The sequence below is a fragment of the Podarcis erhardii genome (genome assembly GCF_964252035.2).
Source record: "Podarcis erhardii genome assembly, chromosome: 9".
NCBI classification, from domain to species: Eukaryota; Metazoa; Chordata; class Lepidosauria; order Squamata; family Lacertidae; genus Podarcis; species Podarcis erhardii.
This window is the reverse complement of record NC_138512.1, coordinates 34,786,174-34,813,011: the sequence shown is the minus strand read 5'-3', so window position 1 is coordinate 34,813,011 and position 26,838 is coordinate 34,786,174. Positions and strand designations below refer to the sequence as shown.

At 44.1% G+C, this 26,838-nt stretch overlaps 2 protein-coding genes across 2 annotated transcripts in view; both read right to left on the bottom strand.

The window, feature by feature from the left end:
- Window positions 1-21,463: 21,463 nt before the first annotated feature.
- Window positions 21,464-25,904, bottom strand: MFAP3L (microfibril associated protein 3 like; the record flags this gene model as incomplete). The annotated part of the gene is made up of 2 exons (XM_081877546.1): window positions 21,464-22,338; window positions 25,742-25,904. 2 exons carry the CDS (start codon window positions 25,902-25,904, stop codon window positions 21,464-21,466), a joined length of 1,038 nt encoding a protein of 345 aa, XP_081733672.1.
- Window positions 25,881-26,838, bottom strand: part of AADAT (aminoadipate aminotransferase) — a 78,551-nt gene continuing 77,593 nt past the window's right edge. The window contains exon 30 of the mRNA XM_081877545.1: window positions 25,881-26,152. Within this exon, the coding sequence (XP_081733671.1) occupies window positions 26,021-26,152 (132 nt within the window). The 3' untranslated portion in view covers window positions 25,881-26,020. The remainder of the gene's footprint in view (window positions 26,153-26,838) is intronic.

Genomic DNA, 26,838 nt, shown 5'->3' with positions numbered 1-26,838 from the left:
GATTGAACCCAGGACCTTCTGCATGCAAGGGAGAGGCTGTGCCACTGTACTATGGCTTTTCCTCCACAGAGCCTAGGACTTGCCGATCGGAAGGTCAGCGGTTCGAATCCCTGTGACGGGGTGAGCTCCCGTTGCTCGGTCCCTGCTCCTGCCCACCTAGCAGTTCGAAAGCACGTCAAAGTGCGAGTATATAAATAGGTACCGCTCCGGCGGGAAGGTAAACGGCGTTTCTGTGCACTGCTCTGGTTCACCAGAAGCGGCTTAGTCATGCTGGCCACATGACCTGGAAGCTGTACGCCGGCTCCCTTGGCCAGTAAAGCGAGATGAGTGCCGCAACCCCAGAGTTGGTCACGACTGGACCTAATGGTCGGGGGTCCCTTTACCTTTACCTTTAATAGTTCCCACCTCCTATGTGTCATCCACTTAATATACTCCTATGTTGTTCTTAGGCGAACAAGAGTAAGTTAAAGAGCTGTCAGTCTTTCAGTGTCATGGGCAGCCCATCCTCACATCAAAGTCCAGAATGTTTTGGGGAAGGACTGCAGGTCATTGGTGTCTCCAGACAGGGTTGGAGGAAGTTTTTGTCTGAAACCCTGGGAGACTGTGCCAGACCGAGTAGACAGTGCTGAGCTGGACATTGTACCACCTTTTGCATTATGAAGTTTGCACCGGAGCTTCATAACAACAGAAAGAAAAGAAGCCAGGACCATCTGTTTGAAACCGGAGGCCTGTTTGGAATAAATTAGAGGCTCTATTTCCACTTAATAATGCGTAGTGTCTGTGACATCTATTGATCTATTTGCATCCCATTCAAAGGACATTGATAGATTCAGGCCCTTTATTATTCATGCCAATTCTCTTCTTACATTACAGAACTCGTTTAAAGCCTTTATGAGTAAGTTTTGAACTTGGGCAATTTGGGATTAGTTAATTCAGATTAATTCATCATTTTGTATGATCCACCCCCTTCCAGCTTAAGAACATTTAAAGAGTTGAGCAGGACCTCTAGGTTGACAATTAGCAAAGACTGAGCTATAAATACTGGTTGGCTCCAAAGGATGACAAAGCTGGGTATTTGCTGTGTCCCAAGTCCAGGAGAGAGCCACACTGCCCTAACAGTGCTGCCATTTGACTTCACAGAGATCTTCAGCAGAACTTTTTTTTTTTAAGGAAGAAATCACTGCTGGGACCCCTCCAATAAATGGAATGTAGTGAAGGTGGAAAGCCCATTCCAGGAGGATTAGAAATTGCACCATCTTTAACAGACCAGGAAGAAGACCTTGAGCACTGGGAAAGAAACTGTGCCCCACACAGTAACCCCCCAATAAGAAAACTTGTGCTGAATCCTACCTTCCTAGTGTCAGTTTTTCTTGGGTAGCAATTGACACTGATCCAACCCAACGCAAGCACAGGCCCCAAGCACAAAGGCCAATGATCACCAACCTGTGTCATATGTTCAATCATATCCCTCAAAATCCAAGTGGTTTTGTGAAGCCTAAAAATCCATGTTGACTCATCTTTAATGCATCCTGTTTCTCCATGTATTTAGAGTGTTCTGTTCTTAGCCATAATGCTTTCATTTGACTCACACTGCAGGAAGATAATCTGAAAAGGATCAGATTCATCCGAGAAATGCAGGGTCTTTTAAATGTTATTCTTTCTCCCGTAAATGATGTACAAAATGCACAAGGTCATGAATATTTGACGTGCAGAACTTCCTATGAGAGATTCAATAATATTGGCAACATCTTGGCATTTTGCCTGCTGTTCTTAGATATTACTGTAAGAACCACCAAGTTGTAGAACCAATTTCTAGAGGCTTTAAAAATATTGGTAAAAAATGACATTAGTTACCTTTCTCTTTTTTGGTGCAGAGCAGGGATTACACATCACAGAAAGCCATGCAGCAATTTCATACTAAAGTGCTTTTGGATTAATGCTGCCAAGTCTCATTGACATTTCACTTTTATCAATTTGCTTTAAATATCTTCTATGGAAAACTCATTGTGTACATTCCTCCAGATTTTGAAAATGAGAATCTCTCCTTTGGAGGGAAATCATTTAGCATCCCTGTTTTAGTCTGTCATCTGCAGTGTTAGATGGTGGGACGAAGAGATTTGGCGTTTTCTCTGGTACCACCACAGTTATGGGATTCCCTTTCAAAAGAGGTGAAACTAGCCCCATAAGGGCTGGCACCAGACTTCAGGAGGCCCTGGGCACAGGGCCACCAATGGGTGCCACCATCCACACAGCAAATCAGACCACATTTTCTCCCTGCCAATGCCACATTCTCACCTTCCTTGCCAAGCCCCATGAGTAGCATTTTAGCATTGGGCATACAGCTTGGTTCCCATCAGTAGTGGCCACCTGCCCGCCCAAGTGCTATGCTTTCCTCCTGCCGCTGCTGCCACAATGATGATGGCAGCAGCAACACTGCGTATCGACCTCCTTGCCAAGCCTCTCAGCAGCAGCTTTGTATTAGGCAGAAAGTGGTGCTACTTTTGAGCAGGTTCTCCTTTTGAGGTTCTCCTTTGGAGTGGGTCCCCATCTGCAATGGTTTCCTGCCATTTCGATGGATCAAAAAAACTGGTATAAATATATATATTTGTAAATAAAAATACTTATCTTACAACAATGCTTTCCTGGCATCACCTCCGCTTTTAGCAGGTCTCCTTTTTAACATTGCTTCCAATTAGAGCGAGAATCTTCTGTTGCACTTAGAGAATGACATATGCAGTCTTTGTGGGGAGGAAGGGGGTAAAAGAAAGGAGTGATATAGTGCCACTTAAATCATATTACCAGCTATACCTTGGGGGAGGGAATGGCTTTAGAAGTCATTTGTTTCTTCCCCCTGAGAATGGTTGTTGTTGTTTAGTCGTTTAGTCATGTCCGACTCTTTGTGACCCCATGGACCAGAGCACGCTAGGCACTCCTGTCTTCCACTGCCTCCCGCAGTTTGGTCAAACTCATGCTGGTAGCTTTGAGAACACTAGCCAACCATCTCGTCCTCTGTCGTCCCCTTCTCCTTGTGCCCTCCATCTTTCCCAACATCAGGGTCTTTTCCAGGGAGTCTTCTCTTCTCATGAGGTGGCCAAAGTACTGGAGCCTCAGCTGCACGATCTGTCCTTCCAGTGAGCACTTAGGGCTGATTTCCTTCAGAATGGAGAGGTTTGAGAATGGTAAAGAGTGGTAAATACCATATAATTCCCACTTTTCCTGCATTGAAAAGGCAGCAGAAACAGGAGGCTTATTGAGCCATTAGAGGGTTACTGTTCATGGCTGGTCAATTATATGTGACTTGAGATGTCACAACTTTTGCAGGCAAGGTGACCTCATTCCTTGTTGGTGCCTGCTTGCTTACTTAAACGCATATTGGCCTCCCTCCCTTGCAGAGAGGAAACACAGTAAAATGAATACTGTTTAAATTGTACACATGCTATCATTTTGCCTCTGAGAAGGCGGCACATTTTCCTGTCAAGGAAGGATACAAACGCATTCTGGGTAGTCAGGTGAGCAAGAACTAAAATTCTTTGGAGCATATAGTGCCCATTGTTAAGGAGGGCAGGGTTTTGCTAGAGGACACCGCACTGGAGTATTCTGCAGCTGTCTGCTTACAAATTAACCTTTTTGACATGTTGCCTATATGAAGTCCACCATATGTTGCAATGCTAAAATGGCTCTAGAGATGTCTTAAATACTGTTTCTCTGTATTTGAATCGTATGGCGTTTGCATCCATGAGGAACATTTTATCCCTTAACTTTGAAGACAGGGTTGAGAAATAAGTGCCCCCAGATAGACAATTTAAGGATTTTTACAATTTTATAATATGCAGAGAATAATATGTGTTGAAAAACAGGAGAGAGGAGCTGAGGGAAGTCTCTTGGGGGAGGGGGGAGGGAAAAATGGGGGGGGGAATGAAGATGATATGTTTTTGATAATTTATGATGTTGAAATTCTTAATAAAAATTATTTTTTTTTAAAAAAGAGAAAAATAAGTGCCCCCAACCCCCCGATTTTGTTGGACTCCAAATCATTCCCAACCAGTATGGAACTGTAGTTCAGCACCATCTGGAGAGACACAGGTTTCTCGTTCTTATTTTAAGACATTACACACACACACACACACACACACACACACACAGAAGTACATCTCTAGGAAAAAGCTATTCCTGCCAAATAGCAATGTGGTTTTAGTTTATGGAAAACATCCACGCAGAGATTGCATTGAGACCACTTGAGTTAATTTAATGCACGACTTTATCTGAATTCCATTTCCCCATTGTGAGTGGAAGCCTTTTATGTCCTTTAATGAAACAAACAAAAAGAAAATTAATGTGAAATGAAATAAAAGTGTATGGGTATCAGAACAAATTTTAGCCAAGTGAAGACACTAAAAAGAAGTGTTTAATTTTATTTTTAGCCTTGCAGTATAGTCTCGTGGCAATCCAAATCTACCTTTGACCTACTCAGATTGAATAATAATAATAATAATAATAATAATAATAATAATAATAATGTCTTTGTTTATTTATTACCCACTCTTCACCCTAAGGTTGCAAGGCGGGCTACAACATTAAAGCACAATTCGTAGTATTGATTTTCTCTTTAATTACATTGGAGGATATTAAAACAAGTGAAATTTCATAAACAGCATTCTGATAGCCTGGTTAATAATTAATATAACTGAGTAACAAGTTTACTAAGTGCCCTGTAAGCAAAATTTTAAAGCACAATACAAATAATTCATTGCCATTTTATCTGAGGGGGGAAATTTTTCACTCTGTAAGATGCACCCGACCATAAGACGCACCTAATTTTAGAGGAGGAGAATAAGAAAAAAAATATTCTCTCCCTCTCTGCGCAGCGCCCCTTCAGTGAAGCTGCAGGAGAAGCGGAGCCCCTTCCATTTCTCCTCCTGCTTTGCTGAAGGGGCGCTGCACAGAGAGGGAAAGCTGCGCAGCGCCTCTCCAGCGAAGCGAAGCCAGGAGAGCAAGAGGGATCGGCGGCTATCCCTGAAGCCAGGAGAGCAAGAGAGGTCGGTGCGCTATGGAGGCTTCGTGTTGCTTTCGCTGAAGCCATGGAGCCTGGATTTGCTCCATAAGACGCACAGACATTTCCCCATACTTTTTAGGAGGGGGGAAAGTGCGTCTTATAGAGCGAAAAATACAGTACATGGAAAAGTATGGTGTCACTAAGTTCTACAAAAGAAAGCAGTCCCAGCTATTTTATGGACTGAGGATATGCAGAATATTTTTTTGACCTGAGTATATGTTTCCAGTGTTGTATAGCAGAGTTTAAGGGTGTTTTTCATTTTTCTTACGCCAACCTTCAAGATGTTTCTTACATGATGTGTGCCTCTAGTATATCTCAGTCACTGATACATGTGCTAAAATCTGATGCCATTGGCCAGGGGTAAGCAACCTGAGGCCATGCAGCAGCTTGCAGCCATGGGCCCTATTATTTATTTAACTATATACTGCTTGATTGTTATAATCCCTCAAAGCAGTTTCGAACTCAATTTCATGTACATGGCGAGGAAGGAAAAATGGGATGGAGGGCATGTCAGAAAAAGCAAAATAGCAGTGGCAGAAAGAGAGTGAAAAGAAGGTGAGCACACCAGTCTTTGGCTCCACCTATTTTTGGTTCTGGCCTGCTCACTGTCAGTTCCAACCCCACACTAGCATGTGGCCTCTGATAGACTAACTCCACAGGAATGTGGCCCTCAAAGGAAAAAGCATTGTTTACTCCTAGGGATGTAAGTAGGGATCAATTTCCATTCCAACCTACGTTTGTTGCATGCACCACTGTTTCCATTCCACTGCAGTTCTTCTTCTGAGAAAAGCTATGTTACTCGTCTCTTGCACTGCTGTGACATAATTTTACATAATTAATTATGCAGTTGATCATGTAATTAAATACATTATTCCACACCAATTATCTCAATGCAAAGACCACAATTTCAGTTCAAAGGAAACATGATTCAAATGGGAGTGGGGGTAACATCGTCAATTACTGAAGACAACAATATTGATTGTACTTGCTGGATTTATTCCTACACAGTGGTACCTTGGTTTACAAACATAATCCGTTCCGGAGGTCCGTTTGTAAACCAAAACAGGTTGTAACTCAAGGTGCGCTTTCGCCAATGGGGCCTCCAAAATTTTTTGTTCGTAATCCAAAAAAATGGGTTGTAATTCAAAAAAAGGTTGTGTGATGGGATAATGAGCTGCTTGTGCGTAAAAGCTTGATCCCTCTGGGGTTTGGCTGGTCATCCAAACCGATGCACTAACGGAGCCCCCAAAGCATGACTCCGTCAGTCGCTGGTAGAATCTGACAGTGGGCGTCTACGGAATTTACGCCAACATAAAAGCTGTTTGACAGACATGCGCTTTCGTGACTCTCTGCGTGACAGTTTCCGGCGAAGGGTGGGCGTTCCCAACGGGGGTCCCGTTACCTCTCCACTACTCTCACTGGAAGCATCCCAGAGCCTCCCCTCCGCTGTGACTCCTGCACTCCCCCTGCTGGTTCCCTCTTCTGCTGCAGATTGTCTCCTATTCTCCTGGAGCCTGTCCACCACCTGTCTCTCCGATGGCAGTTCCCTGACAGGTTGCAAACTGGGACACACACTTCTGGGTTTGAATGTATGCAAAGCAAGACATATGCAAACCAAGGTACAACTGTACTGGACATGGGATGTATAAGCAAAAACACTGACAGTTTCCACACCTGTTTCCATTGAAATTCTTCAACAACCCAACTCACCCCTACCTACCATAGACTGTGGTGTTGCATGTGTCACATAGGGTTGCAAGACTGCAAACTAGCTCATAAGTACTATACTTAAAAAATCCAGCTTCTCATCTCCACAGAAGTGTGTTCTGCCCCCTTTCCTTTGGCACTACCAATCAGTAATCAAGGAGAAACTGACGAAACGTCAGTCTGGTTCCTCTTTGAATCCCAGGACTCTAAAGAAGGATCCAGGATCCTGTATAGGTGTAGAAAGCTATTAGTGTCCATGCACACCATTGGATCCCCACTGAATTGACTGAGAGTTTCTTCAGAAGAAGCACACATCGTAGTTTCAGGCTACTGGATGCAGAATGAAAGGAAAGACAGATGTACATTTATTTTTCATCCAACCTGATGCTTGGTTAAAGGAAGCCAAAAGGATTACCAGGAGTGCATTATGATAGGCCCTTCCAATGCTTTATGATTTTTGTCTTTTGTTGATTAATGGTACCATTTGGTCAATTAAAAACTGTAGGCACAGTTTAGATACATGTGTGTGGTTTTCTTGCTCAGCATTAAGCTCTTGGAAAACCTGTGACAGCTCCCTGGAAATTTGATGCTGTTGATTGTAATGAATGTACACAATTTTCTTTGGGCTTCTGAATCTTGCCTGAACATGACCTCTCCTGTGTCTAATTATATACTCAAAGCCATCTGGTGAAGGTAGGATTAACATTCATTTCCTTTAACCAGACAGAATATCTTTTGACACCTGGGGTGCTTTCCATGTGATAACCTGGCCATGTGTCTGTCTCTGTTGATTTCTTGCACCAGTGCTTCCTAAGCACGAAAAACAACAGATGCCTCCTGAATATATTCACAATGCCTGGTTGTGGTAAAGGCGAGGTTGAAGGCCAATAAACTGAAGTTCGACGTAAACAAGATGAAGGTACTGTTAGTTAGGGTTGCCATATTCCTCAAAGTGAAAATCTGGACAAAGCTGAGGCCCCCCCTTGAAGTTGTTGAGCTTTTGGGGGGGGAATATCTCCCACCAAAATCTAAGTTTTGGGCCATTATTGAATTTTTAAAAGATTGCCATACGTCCAGGTTTTTCCGGACATTTTTTCCGATTGGCTGAAAATCCGCCTGGATGCCAGTTTCCTGCCCAATTCCCAGACATGTCCAGGAAAACCCAGACGTATGGCAGTGGGTGGTTCATCTGCTCAGGTGAGTAGAATTCAACCTGTTCTAGAGGGGAGTGTACTCACACTGCAGCAGCCTCTCTCAGCCTGGTGTCTTCCAGTTATTTTGGACGACGCTCCCAGCAGAACCAGCTAGCATGGCTAATGGTCAGGGATTATGGAGCGTACCAGGTAGGGAAAGTTGCCCTAAAGGATCAGGTCACAGTGTAGCCCATTGACCCTTCACATGCCCCTCATTGACGCTTTTCTAGCCCTGAACAACTTTTGCCAGCTTAGTCTAGGAAAAGTGACAGCTGTCATGCCAACCTAAGAAAGATAGCCTTGCATCAGTTATCCATGCCCTGGTAACCTCTCTTTTGAACTACCGTAATACATTGTATAGTGGTACCTCAGGTTACATACGCTTCAGGTTACATACGCTTCAGGTTACAGACTCCGCTAGCCCAGAAATATTACCTCGGGTTAAGTACTTTGCTTCAGGATGAGAACAGAAATCGTGCTCCGGCGGCGCGGCAGCAGCAGGAGGCCCCACTAGCTAAAGTGGTGCTTCAGGTTAAGAACAGTTTCAGGTTAAGTACGGACCTCCAGAACGAATTAAGTATTTAACCTGAAGTACCACTGTATATGCCGTCATCTTTGAAAATGGTCAGGAAAATCTAGCTAATTGAGAACATGGCTGGGAAACTGATCACGCAAACTGTGCTTTGCCAGGCTCCAAGTCCATTTCCAGGCCCTATTCAAGCTGCTTGTTTTACCTTAAAGCCGTTCACAGATTCAGACCAGATTATCTGAAGGACCACCCATCTCCACAAAGAGCCTCTTCCACAGCTTGCCTGACAACGACTTTATTGTCATTTTGGCACTGTTTCTCCAGACGTTTTCATCTGCCTTACCTTTCAGCTGTATTTAAGTCTCTGCGACTTGTGTTTCTTATGCTGCCATTTGCTTCTATTGTTATATTGCTATTGAATTTTGAATTGTTTTATTTCTTGTTGCAAGCTGCCAATCCCCTACCCCACCCCCCTTTGCTGGTGTCACTGTGTTGAGCTTTCATAACTCTGCTGTAACAGCAACATGACCCGTGCTGCAATTGGATACTGCAGCATTAGATGAATAACTTCCGTACAACTCTTCCAAGTGACATGTATCCTCAAAGCAGTCGGGTACTCAATCAGTAAACCAGGGGTCGGCAAGGCTTACTGGGCATGGGCTAGATAACTCCTGCGGAGATCCTCTGTGGGTCAGACCAGCGCAGCACGAGGCCAGAAATCGCGTCTGTGCATGTCCGCAGCACCGGAAATCACTTATGCGCATACCCAGACGCCGAAAATCATGCCTATGCAGAAGCAATTTTCGGCATCTGGGCATGCCCAGAAGTAATTTATGGCGCCGCAGACATGCACACACACAATTTCCAGTGTCTGGGCATGTGCAGAAGCGATTTCCAGAGCTGCGGAAGAGAGTCCCCGCACCACGCTGGGCTGGTTTAGCACAGCGCGCGGGGACTCGCTGAGCAGGCGGCTCGGTTCGGGAGTGGCTCATGGGCTGGTTAATCAACCCTCATGGGCCACTTCTGGCCCATGGGCCTTAGGTTGCCAACCTCTGCAGTAAACATAATATAATGGCACTACACAATTATAGTCTAGTGTTAGTGCAAATGTCAAGTGAGAAGGATACTAAGGGGTGCTAAGTATCCCAAGTATACTAAGTACTAATGGGGTACTAAGGCACTGAGACCAATAATAGCACCCACAATCCAAACTGGCCAGATTTTGGATTGACACTAAAAAGTCTCAGTATCCCTGCTGAAATCCAAAGAAAGAGGACTGGCCTTACCTCATTGTGCTTTTGGCTAGCCATCATAGTCACTGGCAACCTACTAAGGAACCTCCCCCCACTTAGGTGGGGACCGTCAGCAAGAGGTGACTCATTCGCCATGCATTCATTCTACCAGGAAAGAGGACGTATTGAGGGTAAAACCTTTGTGAGCCAGATGAGCTGGGAAAGCAGTTACAATAAAGATAGAGAAGCAAGAGAATGCAGCGATAATTGGGGAATCAAAACAGGCAATGATGATTCATGCCAGGAAAGGGAATGAAGTAGTGTGTGTGCAATGTCTGTGCATTTGGAAGCAGCCTACCAAACATGACTAGGATGTCCACATGAACTAGAACCCTGAGTGCTTCAAGTTCCAGCTCTCAGGGACAGCCTACCTGTGTTTGAAGGTGCTCCCAAACATGTGGACAGCATGGGGTGTGGGTGTGTCTAGAGGGGGGCTGTTCTGCCGCCTATGATTTTATTATCAGGTGCTTTTAACGCTTAAGCAAAGTGGAGCTGAAGTGGATTTTATTTGGGGTCAGGGCCATGGGGATGGGTGTAGTGGGAGCAGAATCAGGATGGATTATTGATATTGAGGAAAGGATGGCAATGGTTGGTAATTTTGGTGTTTCTTTTTTTACCAACTTATTCTGAGAACTGTATCAGAAATCAACTTTACAGTGGTGTTAGGCTGCATGTACACTAATTTCAGTAGTTTAGTACTGAGTACAGATTGCTTGTTTAATATATATAGTTTTAACAAACCACAGGGATAAGACCTCCACCCCTTATATGGTCATCACTAATCTCGGGATGGTTTAAAACAATGTACAGTGGCATCTTGTTTAAGAACAGCTTAGTTTATGAACAACTTGGATTAAGAACGCTGCAAATCCAGAAGTAGGTGTTTTGGTTTGTGAACTTTGCCTTGGAAGCAGAACATGTTTTGCTTCCTGTTGAGTGTGTTCCATTTGTAAATTGAGTCGCCCACTGCTATGGGAAAGTGTGCCTTTGTTTGAGAACGCTTTGGTTTAAGAACGGACTTTCGGAACGGATTAAGTTGTAAACCAAGGTACCACTGTATATTATTCTCCCCATGCAAAGTTGTAGAAATGAAGCTGGCCTTCTCCAGCTCTGTTGAGTCCTCCATGGGTTGTGGAAGAGGCTAGATAGCTAGATACCATTGCAAACTCACCTATGTGATAGTTCCTTTACTGCCGGAACAAACCTTGCTGATCCCTGTAATTATTATGCATGCATTCTGCTGCAGCAGAGGGCTTTTTGTGCCACCTTGGGGCAATTATTCATTGTTGTGGATTGAACTGAAGCCAGGATGATGTGAAAGAGGTGAGGAGGGTTGGGGATTTCTCCAGGTGCCAGAAGCACTTGCCCCTAGAGGCAGTGATAATTGGAAGCCCTTCGGCATATTTAAGCAGCTCAAGGCACAGCTGGTTGCCTGATGTGTGGCAGAAACTGCTGGCAGGTTACTAGATGTTATGGCAAGTCTTTGGCAGTGTTTCACAATAGAGCTGTGTACAAAATGACCTTGAAATTCTCCATCCTACTTGTGGGCAGAGAATTTGAGGGGATCATTTCACTGCCTTCCTCTGGGATGGTGGAGAAGAATTCTCTAACAATTTCTCAGAGCGTAGGGCTTGCTATTAGCAATTGTACAGTGTCTCTCTTTTTTCAGTGTTTTGTATTTGCTGCCACTATGAGTGGGACCAGCAGATCAGACCCCAAAGATCAGACTTTTTGCGATAAGGAAATGCACTGGCAACTGGGCTAATGCTTGATGCGGAGCCGGCTGTCCAACTCCCCCACAAACTAATCAGAACAAATGCTCAATAAATAGGTGACCTGGAAGAAATCTCCGTTGGCAGCCATTTTGCAGCCTGACCTAACATCATTCCAGGGCATTGTTGTGGGGGAGGGGAAAAATTGTGTTTGCTGCCCAAAAAATTAAAAGGTGGCGTGTATTCAGAGAAAAAGAAGCAAAATGGCCGTCTTTTTCTGGAGGGGTGTATGACAGAAGGTTTTTGGGATTTTTCTTTTTCTTCAGTTCAGCTCTATTCAACACATGTTTGTAATGGTGTTTTAGTTGAGACAAAGTTCTAGTTAAATAATTTAAATATTCAAGGGTTCTGCCCCTCAGAGAGGGCCCTGTTAACAACAAATCTTACCCAACAGGGCTTTCTCTATATTATATAGAAGGACTGTGTTTGATTTACCATTTTTACCCATCCGAAAAGTGATGCCGCTATTTAAGCCAGAAGATTCATGGGAATAATAAAAAAAAAATTGCTCTCATTAGACTGTGTGTGTGTGTTGTTGTTGTTTTCATACTCTTCTTAAATATATTGATGTGATTTGCCTGAGTCCCTTGTAATTCTTGGGTCCTAAATCCATCAAGGGTTAAAATATAACGGAGGATTCAATTGTTGAAGTAGCCAGGCCAGCTTCTAGATGAGTTAATAGGCCTAAGCATAGATGTTAGTATAACAATGGAAGTGGCTTTGTGCCAGAAGCCAAATGGATGAGCCCCCTCCCTCACCTGGCTAGTAGTGAGAAAGACAAAAGCCAAGGACTTGTGTGTGAGTGCTGGAAGCAGGCTGCAGGCAGAAGCCAGAGAATGAGAGTCATGCTTCATTTCTGTTTGAACCCATGGCTGTGACTATGAGAGAAGCAAGATCTTCTTTGGTGTTAATGCTGTGAGCCCCTCCATCTTAGGCTCAGGTTGCATATTTGTGTAAATAAACCATATACCATAAAGACACCACAGTCTCCGCTGTCCCTCATTCCAAGGAAACCGAACCGTAGGTGAGCATTTGGAACCCCTGGAACCCTATACCGCTTGGAGATTGGAGTGATATGCAACAATGATTAGTTTAGCAGAGCATCTTGTTAACTCCTAAAGGTTGAAAAAGAAATATTGCTTAGGACCGTATGAAAAAAATAAGACTAAGGGGATGATCACCTAAGCATCAGATTTACCTTCTGCTGAGGATAGCATTAACACCTCTGAACAGGTGTTATTCCACCTTTACCATAAATCCGCTGGGAAGGTAAATCTGCTTGAGCTTCTAGGCTGCAGGGGGTAGACATACCATTACTTTAATGTTATACTACACCTTCCAATTCAACTAGTGATTTGGATGGATCAGAAGAAACTAGAACCTGAAAGCAATGCTCATGCCCAGCTTACCCAGTGGGGAGGCTGGAGCCAGCGTCAGAGCTGTTTCTGAGCCCGGAAGATGTGGTGGTATTCAACTAAGTTATGCTCAGAGTAGACCAATTGAAATTAAGCAACATAGACTAAGTTAGGGCCATTAATTCCAATGGGTCTGCTCTGTGTAAAACATAGTTAATTGCCACCACATATGTTTAAAGCATTCTTACACCACTTTAACAGTGATGGAGACTCCTGTGAACTGTAGCTGGTTGTTAAGGGTACTGGGAATTGTAGGTCATTGAGGCTAGTACCCTGAACCAACTGTAATTCCCAGGATTCTTTGTGTGCAGCTACCACTATGTGCACAACATCATGTGTACATTGGGCCGTGTACATGTGTGCTGGGTATTAATAACTCTCTCACCTGAAGAAGGACTGGAGGCTGTGTTTATCATTATGGCTGCTGGCTGTGAGCCTGAGTCCATTGCACATAAAGCACGATAAAAGTTAAATGCCTTCTCTGGGACATTGATTTCAGTGCGAGAGTGTTATGTAGGAGCTTAACTTTCTTTCACACGGCTGTTGAAATCAACAGGACTCCGAAGTGCTTCTCTTTGGCTAGATTATGGTCTCACAGTCTTCCAGGACTTCTTACCACATGAATTGGTCTTGGGCTTCACATTATCCACACCCCCCCACCCCAGTACAGACCTTCTCATCCATTTTGAAAATATAAACCTTCCCTCTCTTTCACAAATCTTCACAGCAGCATATTCTTCATGTCCTTGTACAAGAAGACCAGCCTCTTGTTTGTGATGAAACAGATTCTTAACTGGATTGATGTGTAAGGAGTAGATTTGAGATCAGTAGGTGTAACAAGCAAGACTCCCTAATTTACAAAGATGCTTTCAATGAATGAGTGTGGCTCAAGTCTCACAAGAGACATTAGGGAATGCAGGGCCTTCATGGTGCTGCTTTCCTATTCAAAGCACATCTCTCTGATCATAAGTCATCTTTGAAGGAAATCAATGATCTTTGTTTCCTGACAGCGTTTCTTACTGTTCCCAGGAACTGCTTTCTATCATTTCTCAAGAGGGCATTAAAAATGTTAAGCACTCTCTCTCTCTCACACACACACACGGCTTGTTTATATATTATACGCTGTACGATTCACTTACAGAAAGATTTTGGTGCCAAATTACAGCTTGGCTGCTGTGAAAACATCTCCTTTCACACCCTAGAAAACAAATGCTTCTCAGCCGCTCTGGGCAATTAATTGTTCTCAAAGATCCAGTGGAATAGAGGTGATCGAAATAAGATGGGTGAAGATTTCCTTGGCATTTGTGCCGATTTCTATGGTGACCACATAGATTGCAAACAATAAACAGCTTACAATGCTTTTCTAAGGGGAAAACAGACTGCCTGTGTTTAGTTTTGTCAATGTGACAGAAACCTAAACTGGAGATGGGAGACTTCTGTGTTTTCACAATTTGCTAATTGCGATTTTAAAGCTTTCTTACTTCCTTGCTTTTCCCACTTCCAAGTACATTTTGAAGCAAAAAAGAAATGGTGAATCCAACTCCAAACAAAAAACCCTTTCAGGAGAACAGAATATAGTTCACTGCTGCATTGCAGTAAGAGTGTAAACCCCCCCCCCCAAAAAACATTTTTGTTCTTTGTATTTTCTTCAGTGCAAGACTACGCAGAGAAAGAAGTATTATGTGATTCATTGTCCAATGCTAAGAGCAGCTTGACTAAATAAACATGGTGAATTGCCCAGCAACATCCAGAGATGTCATGGTAGCACACTGGTGCAAATGTTTAGCAAGAGATACAGGAAATGTAAAATGGACTCCACGAGGAATCTTGTGATGGAATTCTGGTGGCCATAATCATAGTTCATTTTTGTTGTATCCCTGGTTGTGGGAAGCAGATTCAAACTGAATTCTGGATTATAGAAATGCTTGCATTATAGGCAAATGTTCCCATTCAAAATTCAAATGCCCGTACTGGAAACACTCCTGTAAGACATCCAGCAGAGTGCCTGATTTTTGTGAATATGATTTTCTTTACTTTTCATTTTGGTGCTTTGTGCTTAAAGCAGCAGGGGTCTCCACCCGGGAACCCTGGCATCAGAGCTCAGGAGCAGCTCTCCATTTTACTGTGTTGGCTTGCCAGAAGAAGGAATTTATTTACTTTATTTCATACAAATTATATACCCCTTGATTGGAAAAAACAACAACCACCCCAGTCAAAGTGATCTTGCTCGTTTGGTTTCTGCTATACTCCAGCATCACCACCTATTGGCCTATATTTATGGTCATATAAAGCTTTTGACATTGGACAGCTCCTCAATATGAGTAACTTGTGAACAAACAGCTCTTAATATTGTCTGCCTGGTTATTCATGTATCTGATAAACTGCTTGTGAATTCGGTATATGTCCACCTACACTCCATAAACCCAGACGCCTTTCTCTCCCTCAGCACTGTGAATGAGCCCTGTCATTTTCAATTCCCTGAAGAGTAATTGACAAAACTCAGTCACAGAACGGTGGCAGGCCATTTAAGACAAGAAATTAAAAGATGTGTTCCCCTTTTAAGGCTGGAGCATTTGAAAAAAAGCTTGTGGTGGGGGAGTGCAGATTGGTTATTTGTTACTGATTTAACTCGTTAGTAATCTAACACAAGCTAGTCTCTAGGTGACTTGTGCAATCAAGTTTAAAAAACATACAAAATTGTTTAAAATGGCCACCAGAATTTAACAAATAAATACAAAAACACCAATCTTCACGAGGGGTGAGGAGAACCTTATCAGGAACCTCAACCCAGTTGGATCATATCCCATCAAATGCCTGGGAGAAGAGGAAAATCTTAACCTGGCACCAAAAAGCTGTGTCGGTGCCAGGTAGGCCTCACTGGGGAGATCATTCCCCAGGCAGCAGGGCTACAACAAAAAGGCCTTCTCCTTTGTTGCCACTCTCCAAGCCTCTCTCAGAGGGGTACCCAGAGAAGGGCCTCAGAGGGTGCCATCCTTTCTCATAATGAAGTGTAGGGTGAGCTGCTGGGCAAAGAAAAGAACAGGTAACTTTCTTTGCCTGAACTTACTTTAGAATCCAAGCCCAATTCTGAGTGATTCCCATCCCCCCAAACCCTATCCCAAATGTTCAGGAAGGCCTTTCTGACTTTCAGAAAAGAGGTTTTCATGGAACACAAGATCTGTTGAAGGTGGGAGGGGGCAGAAAACACCCCCTCTGTGTGAACTTCCTGTAATTAACTTGTGTCTGTATCCCAGTTACTGCCAGTCAGCTAAAAAAATCTCAGCATGTGCTGTTCTTAAAAATCAAGACACGGCAATTACGCATTTGTGCAGCAGAATACTCATGTTCATTACATTTGTCCTGAAATAATGAAGACAACATTAGCTTCAGTGCAAGCAGTTTCTTTGCAGCGAGGAAAATGCAGAAATTCTACATTCTGTGAACACAGGTTTGCAGTCCATAAATAGTGTTTGGCCAGGATAGCCACAGTCAGGATGGACAACAAGAAACACCCCCATCATCCCCGACTGCTGGACTTGCTGTCCAAGGTTGATGCCCAACAATATCTGGAGAGCCACAGGTAGTTGTTCACCTCTGGCCCAGGTAATTAATTGTTGGCAATTCTCTAAGTTCAGGCTTGAATGAATACTTAACACTTTAACATTGATTACAGTTGCTTGAGCAGTAGTCGACGCGCTGCCTTAGGTTAGGAAAACCTGTTGATACATTACAGTACATTTTTTTAAATTTATCTGTTGAGCAGAAGAATGACAAAGCCACAAGTTCTCCTATACTAGACTCACAGTTAACAATTCAGAAAAATTAGGCAGACACTGGCATCTTAAAGTGCAGCCCCTGTAAGATAAGCTGACAAGCAGAGGGCAGGAACACATCTTCTAAGAAGAGACAAAAAAAGCTGCATTAAGGAATCAATAGCTAGTTCACCCTTCCAAGAATGGGTTTCTGTTTTAGACTAAGCACATTCACGGAAGTATTTAGCCTGCATCATAGGTCCTTTTGTATCTGAGATGTGATAAAATGACACTAACCCCTGGAGTAGTCAATTTGGTGCCCTCTACAATTTGTTGAGGGATGCGGGTTGCGCTGTGGGTTAAACCACTGAGCCTAGGGCTTGCCAACCAGAAGGTTGGCGGTTCGAATCCCCGCGACGGGGTGAGCTCCCGTTGCTCGGTCCCTGCTCCTGCCAACCTAGCAGTTCAAAAGCACGTCAAAGTGCAAGTAGATAAATAGGTACCACTCCGGCGGGAAGGTAAATGGCATTTCCGTGCGCTGCTCTGGTTCGCCAGAAGCGGCTTAGTCATGCTGGCCACATGGCCTGGAAGCTGTACGCTGGCTCCCTCGGCCAATAAAGTGAGATGAGCGCCGCAACCCAGAGTCGGCCACGACTGGACCTAATGGTCAGGGGTCCCTTTACCTTTTTAACTCCCATCAGGCCCATGGTCAATGATCAGGGATGGAGGGAGTTGTAGGTCAACAACACATGGAGGAATACCACATTGGTTTTTCCTGCACAACCTATTTAAACCATAATCCAGTGATGTAGCTCCTCAAGCCTCTTATTTGTGGAGTTACCTTCACCCTGACAGGGAAAGGGTTCTTCTTGAGCTTTTAGCCTAAGACCACACTCCAGAGCCCTGCTAAGAGCTGACAATGACACATGGAAACGCAGGAAAGAACAGCACATATGGTGAGAAGTGTTCCTTTCTGTTTTTGCTTTGCCAAGACACTGCCAAAGAACCAAGCTGCTTGGTTCAGCCTGATGATCACTATGGTTATTTTGCATACATTTTAAAGCTTTAATTTAACTGTTACAGGTGGTACTTGTGTGCACGTCATTGCTATTTAATACCACTTTTTAGTTCCCACCCCCTGAATACATATACCTTACAACTGAGGATAACGCCATGCACCTGATGTAGAGCAGCCTCCCAGAATGTTGTGCTTTCCAGATGTTTTGGACAACAACTCCCATAAACCCTGCTCCTGTTCCAGGTGCTGTCTGGGGCTGAGGGGAGTTTGCAGTTCAAAACTTCTGGAGGGAAACAGGTTCAACTGGCTGAAGTAAATTCTTGTGCACAGAAGATTAAATTGGTTAAATCTTTAAAATGCTAGGAGACCCTTTGTTGTCTTAACCTGCTGCCATTTAGTTTATATAGTGCTGCACAAAATAAATATAAGCTGCATGTGCCATTTGCTCCTTTTCACGTATTAATCTTGGTTTTCAGTTGCAAGCTCTCCAGGGCAGGAACTTTATCTAGTCTGAGGTTTGCATGACTCATTGCCTGTGCATATCAAATACTGAACACAGTAAGACTGTTAAGAAAAGGGTTGCCTTTAAAAATAATAGGCAATAAGCAGCATCTACACTCCTTTTGAAATTTAATTTTGCTGTTACAGTATACTGCATTTAACAGTGCAATCCTACACATGCCTACTCAGAGGTTCCACTGAGTACAAAGGGATTTACTCTCATGCTAAGTGTGTATAGGCCTGTAGTCTGTTACTGATGCACAACTATTCCAAAGCTAAAATGCTAATTTATGGAATTCCTCCCCCCCCAATTCCCCCCTCCCCAAATAACATCATCTTGAAGGAATATAGAAGCTATGAAATTCCACAAAGTAAAATGGGAAGTCTGCAGTTCAGCACTCAGTATATCCACATCCGAACTTCACAGACATGTAAATAGATGAAAGACAGGGCTTAATCTTTGGACAAGCTTAATTCTTGGACCATTTGCTATGGAAAAGTCACATGGATTTAAATATGGTGACTCCAGGTTAAGTAGCTATAGTCTAATGTATAGGTCTTGTGAATAGCTGCACACAAGGAGGGTGTTCTAAGTGAATGAATGGAAGGAAGAAAAGCTGAAAGCAGAGAGGGAAAGGAGAATGTTTGAGTTAATTTATTTCTCTTTCTAACTCATCCGAGCTTTTCTTGGGGCAAAGGCTCTGCTTAGATCTATAAATTCCTGAGTAGTGACAGCAATCAAATAGGCATCTAAGTGCTAAGACTATACATGCAACTTGTGGCAGCTTAAGAAATCCTTTTTAACAAAAGCCCCATCTAGACATTTGCATGGCATACTAAATAAATACATGAGGGGGGTGTGCTGGCACACCCACATTGTCATTCTTTGCATCCTCCACAAGTTGAGAGTTGGCTGCCCTGTACTCTCAGTGTTCTAAAATGTGCAGGGAGAATTCACAAGTACAAGAGGGCAGTCTCCACTCATCTCACAGAGAGTGACCAGAACAATGGGAGGTGGAGCTAGTATACTCATCCACACAGACTTTTCACCTTTGCATCTGATCCAGTAGTGTTGGATCCAGTAGGTCTCTTCTGAGATTCCTAAAAGGAGCCTCAGTGAGATCAGAAGACATTTCTTGTGAGCATTTAATGTACTGCTATGTTTTCCTTAGCACAGGCTGTCTATTAAAGTATATACATAATGACTCTCTGGCTATGCAAGAGTTGATCTTGTAGGAAAACTATATGCTTCTTGGTGACGTCTGGCAAGTAGAATCTGCTGGAGCTATGCTAAGATGACCATCTGTGCCACAGCGATTGGCGCCTGTGGACCTACATTATAACTAATAAGATATAAACCAGATCACTATGATTGTTACATCCTGCATCCTTCAATATGTTCACATAATTTATGCAGTGAAGTTATCCTTCAGCTCAAGACTTGCCCAATACCAGGCTGCCCATAAATGCCAGTGTAGATTTACATTCATTGACTTCACAGAGGTTGAATGGCTTCTTTCCAAACATCTGAGCAAATAATTGAATTCCCCTCCAAATCATAGATTTGCAAGTGCTGTTCCCATGCTACACAGTGACCTGCATTCACATTTCATTACAATTCAACAGTATTGTGCATAGGTTAGGGCAGCCTCCCTCAACCTGATGTTGTTGGACTACAACTCCCATCACCCCTAGCTAGCAAGGCCAGAGCTCAGGGATGATGGGAGTTGCAGTCCAACAACATCTGGGGACCCACAGGTTGAGAACCGCTGCGTCTAAGTCCCTTCATGACAAACATCACCTGTAGAACTTCCTCTCTTACACAAGGGGCCAAGTTCTCCTTTGCACGTGGCCATCATAGCTGGGGGAGTGGGCAACTGTGCTCCAGACTGCACTCACTGTTTGTATAAAGCTTTCTAGCTGGAGACAAATAGCCCTCTTCCAATGGAAACAAGTGGCTTAGTGTACCCTCCCCATGGAGCAACATTTGTTGGGCTCTTTCTTCCAAAGGAGCAAAAGAAGGAGGACATTTCCCCCGCTCCACCCTCACCCACTCCACATGCTCTAAATACAAATTGCCTGCTTTCAAATGAAATAAATTCATCTGACCTTCTTCTTGCTTGCTACAAAGCGCTAGTAAATGGCATCCCACATAGATTTTCATTTGGCTAGGGAAATGCTCCCTCTTGAACAGCATTACAAAATCATGGGAGCAAAGTCACAAGAGACACGTAAGGGAGCAAGTCACAGAGCAGAAAGAGGCAAGGCAGGCGGGGGGGTGGGGGTGGGGAGAACCTCTTTGCTGTGTTACATAAACTGAGAAACATTTCAATAGTAGAACAAAACAATAGTTCCGTTGACTTCAGCAGCCCTGCTCCGAAGTCAAGGATCTTCGGGGACCCAGACTTATAAGTCCTGTTTCCAAGCACTATACATGGATTACAAGTACCCATCACAAGCAACGCTGACCCAAACAATTCTGAGGTAAATATTTTGTGATTTTTTTAAAAAAAATCTCCTGAACATTAAAATGCAATTCATATTAGTGTAATAGCAATTATTCCTTCACAAACCTCCTGACTAAACTAAGGGCCGGCCGAGCCAGACTTTCATAGCACAATTAGCAGCTACATCAAGGTTTCCTCTTTCTGCATCAGATGTGTGGTGGGACCAGATTTTTTTCAGCAATGGAAACTTTTGCTGCTAAATGCTGCACATGCAGAGTGTAGGGAAGAGGTTCGTTGGGGTTGTGGCTGGAGAGAAAAGGTTAAATCTCCTGGGTTCCACAAACCCCCAGACTCCCAACCCAAGTCGAAAAGTGGAGAATCCCATGTGTGGTATTTAAATTTCAAACCAAAACACAACCAGGTGTGATTGCTAGTCATGCTAAGTGGGTACATACCATACATTTAAAATAACCCCCTCCAAGAATCCAGAGAACTGTAGTTTGTTTAGGGTGCGGGGAATTGTAGCTATGAGGGATAAATTTGACTTCCCAGCATTCTGTTTTGGGAGGGGGTGGGGGAGATGCACTTTAAATGTATGGCGTGTATTCAGCCGTAATGTCTGGTTCGACCCTCAGGAAGAAAGGCCCCAGTAATCCATACATGCAGGCTTTTGCTATGATAGTCTTTAGGTAAGGCTTATTGGCAAAAACATTATCCTTTTTGTTTTTGTTTTTAAAGAGTGCTCCACCTAATATTCTTGCTATGCATAGATTTGAAGATTGTGTCATACATGGCTTTCGTAAACAGTGCATGTGTCCATGTTGCTTCCCAGAGTTGTCTCAGGAGGGTTCGGTTCACTGGGAGGCTCTGAGGCCGGCTCAGGAGGTTCTTCTGGCGCTTCGACAATTTCCTCCTCTTCCTTCTCCTTTTTAATTTCCAATTGTATACTGCCGTGTGACTGGTCATCCACCCAGTCCTTTTTAGCCAACGGGTGGACCGACACTTTTATCGCAATCTTCAGTGGTGGTTCGTGCAGAGAGGAAGCATCTGAGTCAGCGGTGAAAGAGTTGCTACGCTTTAGGGAGTTGGGAATCATGTACATCTCTTCCGTCTCAGCAGTCTCTTGTCCTACAGCTGACTGCCTTACAGAGTTATGGCCCTGCTCCTCTAGCCCCACCACCTCCATGATTTCTCCCATGATAGTCTTGCAGTTCATGATGAGAGGGGGCAGCGGGACGCTCCTAGCCAGCTCTTCAATGTAGCGGGCAAACTCCATGGTCTTGAACTGCGTGACTTTGGCAAGTTCAAGGGTCTTTGCCGATGTGATGATTGGGATGCGTTTCGCAATCTCAAAAGCCTTCTGCAGCTTTTCTGCCCCTTCCGTCCGAAAGAAATCATTGATCGCTTTCTCAGTCTTCTTTAGGTGGCTGCTCATCATGCACAGCCGAGTGATGTTTAAGATCAAGACAATGGTAAATGCTACAAGACATACAATCATGTAGTAGACCCCCATATCTCCAGAGGTAAAGACAACCCTCAGAGTCACTGTGTTATTTGCTTGGCCATAGATGTTAGAAGCGACACACATGTATTTCCCTCGATCCTCAAATGACACACTAGTAATGTTCAATTGCCCGTTGTCAAAAATCCATTTCCCTGCTGGAAAGAATGCAAAAGTGATCAGTAAAATGCCTTTGTTTAAGCAAACTAAGTGTCAGCAGAATATATATTTTTTTATCACAACCATGCATCAATGCTATCTGCAAATAACTTGGAAATAATGTTCTACAACAGTCCTATTTGGGCATTCTGCGTGCATCTAGGACCATGAGAATGCAAAGACAGTGCGCTAAGCCTGTCCCCAAATGGCTATCCCTGCCGCCCTCAAACTTGGTGTGTGTGGGGGGTGATCCTCCATGAATAATGGAAGCTCCTGTCCCTGCAACACATGACCCCCGCCCTCTTTCCAAAGCTGGAGAGTGGTGGGAGTGGGGTGGAGCTTACATATTTTGACCCACTCACATATAGGGTTTACATGCGAGCAGAACACCCACATAGATTTGTTCTCCACAATAATAATAATGGTTATATTTTATTACATTTCTATATGGGCCAAGACAATAACCCAAACATATCCTGTCAGGATTGCTATGGTTTATCTTGCTCAGTGGCTAAACTGGCTGTGTGCTGTGATCAAAATAAAGGAAGCAAGAACAACTTTTGGAACTTTTAAATTCATCTGACCTGAAGGGCATCCTGTGGTCCAAAAGCCAATGTATCTTGTGCGAGTAAATGGAATTTAAGTGGTTTTGTAAGCAAGTTGAAACATGAACCAGTCTTCTAACCAAGGAACAAAATTTAGCACAGTTAGACAAGGTTAAGCCCAGTAACATAAATAGACTTAAATGCACCTAACAGAGATTTTCTCATATATATTCATTTTTAGGCAATGACTACAGGCATTAAAACGCAGAACTGGGGGAAGAGAGAGGTTAAAGCAGCTTCTCCCACCTTAGGAAGCTCCTTTATACCAGGTCAGACTAATTTGGTTCATCTAGCCAAGTACTGTCTCATCTGCCTGACAGGAGCTCTCTGGCAAAGGCTCTCCTCCTCACTGGTTACCCAACCTTTTAGGAATACAGAGAGCTGCCTTATACTGAGAGAAAGCGACCATCCACCTAGCTCAGCATTGGTCACATCGGCAGACGCTCTCTGGGATTTCAGACAGGAGTCCCTCCCAGCTGAACCTGAAGATGCCAGGATTTGAACCTGGAACCTTCTGCATGCAAAGTCAGTGCTCCCCCACAGAGCTGCAACACTTGCCTAATGCCAGAAACCCCAACATAAATGTCTGGGTTAGAGCAACTAGATGGGGAAAGAAACTGAGAGCAGAGTGCATGAGCAAGGAGCAGGTGGGCAGGGAACACTGATGGCTTGCAGTGGCAAAGGCAAGGCCGCCCTCTGTGCCCTTGCACACCTTGCCCTGGACACCACAGGCAGTCCTCCTGCCTGTCACAGGGAGAGGTGCTTTGCAAGTGCTTTAAATAACATCGCTGCAAATTGCAGGTCTTTTGAGCCCCAGCGGCGTCATTCAAACTCTAGCGGAATCACTCAGAGCACAAAAGCATGTGCTGTGAGCCTCCTACGCTGCTTCTGAAATTCTGTCCTCCACAGTTCAGCTTGTTCCTTCCTTTGCTTTCTTTGGGCAGAAAATGTGTAAGCATGTTTCTGCTGCGCATAGTTAGCTGCACAGGAAGCGACTGCAGAAAACAAAACCTGCTTCTTGCCCAGCCAGTTGCTCCAGGGCAGTCCACAAGCAAGGCTCCTCTCATGGTTGCTCTGTACCAGCTGCTATTCAAGGGCATTAGGAGATTTGAACTGTTTTGTTTTTTAAAAAAGGAGTTTTAATTGTATTATTTTAGTATTGACATGGGATCCTTTAGAGCAGGCATGGCCAAACTTGGCCCTCCAGCTGTTTTGGGACTACAATTCCCATCACCCCTGACCACTGGTCCTGTTAAGCCAGTGTGGTGTAGTGGTTAAGAGCGGTAGACTCATAATCTGGGGAACCGGGTTCGCGTCTCCGCTCCTCCACATGCAGCTGCTGAGTGACCTTGGGCCAGTCACACTTCTTTGAAGTCTCTCAGCCCCACTCACCTCACAGAGTGTTTGTTGTGGGGGAGGAAGGGAAAGGAGAATGTTAGCCGCTTTGAGACTCCTTAAAGGGAGTGAAAGGCGGGATATGAAATCCAAACTCTTCTTCTTCCTCTTCTTCTTCTTAAGCTAGGGATGATGGGAGTTGTAGTGCCAAAACAGCTGGAGGGCCGAGTTTGGCCATGCCTGCTTTAGAGGAAGATGTGGGATCTAAATTTAATAAATAAATGAGATAGCGATATGTCATACTCCACTTACTTCAAAATGTGGCAAGCCTGCCCTGCTGCTCATTCTGCTGGGCAGGGCCCTGGACGTCTGCCCCAAAGTCCTGCCCTGATATAGTGCCATTGAGCACAGGTGCTGTAAACTGATACATATTCCTAAAAACGGTTCTCTAATCCTATCAACCTGAACTGGTGCTGAAATGACATTCTATGTTCAGCTGCACTTTATTTACTTATTGGCATTGTCACGCTGACCTCATCTTTGCTGCTGCCATCACTTTCATGGGTTATTTCATTTTACTGTTTCTAAATGAAGGTTTGTTATTATGTGCTTATGGTGTACAGTAGGGGTTGTGAACCATTTTTGGCCACCTTCGCCCATGACCAGTCCTCCAGGGGTTGCGTGCCATAGGTGAGCATGGCCCAAAGTGGGAGAGACTACCCCACATTCTTATTTGCACACACAGGCCACAATCTGTCAAATGATCCAGCTGATGACTGGGGAAGGAGGAGAGCTGAATCCCTATCAGGGTGTTGGGTTAGGTCGAAGGATTTAAACTTCTCCACTCAACTCATGCCCCATTTGTGCCACTGTTACAAGAAATGGTGGGGGACAGAGCAAAAATATATATGCTTTGGGGGTCCTCATATATAGCCATCCCTAGTATACAGCAGAGGGACACGGGTGGCACTGTGGGTTAAACCACAGAGCCTAGGACTTGCAGATCAGAAGGTCGGCGGTTCAAATCCCCACAACAGGGTGAGCTCCTGTTGCTCGGTCCCTGCTCCTGCCAACCTAGCAGTTCAAAAGCACGTCAAAGTGCAAGTAGATAAATAGGTACCACTCCAGTGGGAAGGTAAACGGCGTTTCCGTGCGCTGCTCTGGTTCTCCAGAAGTGACTTTGTCATGCTGGTCACATGACCTGGAAGCTATATGCCGGCTCCCTCGGCCAATAAAGTGAGATGAGCACCGCAACCCCAGAGTCGTGCACGACTGGACCTAATGGTCAGGGGTCCCTTTACCTTTAGTATACAGCATTTTACTTCATGAAAGCTGTCCTGTGAGGGAATTTGCTCAGGAAGGCAAGTGGGAAATATCTTTAAAAAATAAATATGTAACACAATAACTGTAGCATCTCATGTATGCACTAGGCGGACCATGTGTTAGCTCCACCATTACATACCTGTATTCCCATCTTCCTTCAGCAAATGGCCGTTGGAGTTGTACCACTTGTACTCTGGCCCCGGATTACCTTGAACGTTGCAGTCAATCAAGGCACTGTAACCTTCTTTGACTATAATGTGATCAACTCTGGAGACAACCACAGGCAAAGATCCTAAGAGCATATGAGTGTGGTTTAAAGTGCTGTTCGTGACATCTTCAGCAGCTGTCAAGACTGCTAGCAAGATGGAAAGGTGTACGGTAGTCCAATAGTACAAAAGGAGGTGGCGGCTGAACATGTTCATCTGTCTTCTTGTGCACTGCAGAGCAGACTTAAGGATGGGCCAGGAATCGTGTAGTGCACTGTCCTGAAGAAGCCACGGGTAATATTAACCTCGATCCATGAAATTTTAAGAGCCAAGAAAATAATACCCTGCAAAACAAGACAAGTAATATCAGCAAATGGGAGTGAGGAACATTACTGAAAGTGGAATAATATGTCCTTAACCAATCCAGCTTGCCAACCTGCTTACACCATGAGTAGCCAATGTGGTATCCTCCAGATGTTTCTGGACTCCAATTCCCATCAAACTCAAGAAACATGGCCAATGGTCAGGGATGATGGGAGGTGTAATCCTACAACATCGAGAGGTAATCACATAAGCACATATGTAAAAGGCTGCTGGGGGGGGATGCAAAAATATTTAAGCACACATGATTTTTGTGTGACAGAATGTAGCTAAGGTCATAGCTTATAATGCAGGCAGAGCCCTGAAACACATTTGAATTATTATAACCTTTTAGCAGTCAATTATCCAGCAAAAAACCTCTCTACTGGCGATGCAATTAAGGTTTCACTAGATCCAGAATGTAAGTTGTGATCTGTTCCATTAAAGCAGTGCAATGTGGTTGATATTATTAATAGAGCAACAATAGTTGAGTCACGGGGGCAGTTGAGTCACGGGGGCAGAATAGTCCAGCAATCCTTGGAAGCAGCTGTAGCACACTAGGACTTGAGAAAATGTGCCCAGAGAGTAAATAACCATCTCTCTGCTGTTGCTGCCTCCCTGTATTAGTGTTTCAAGAAACACCAAACAGCTGATGTCCAGAACAAGTGCT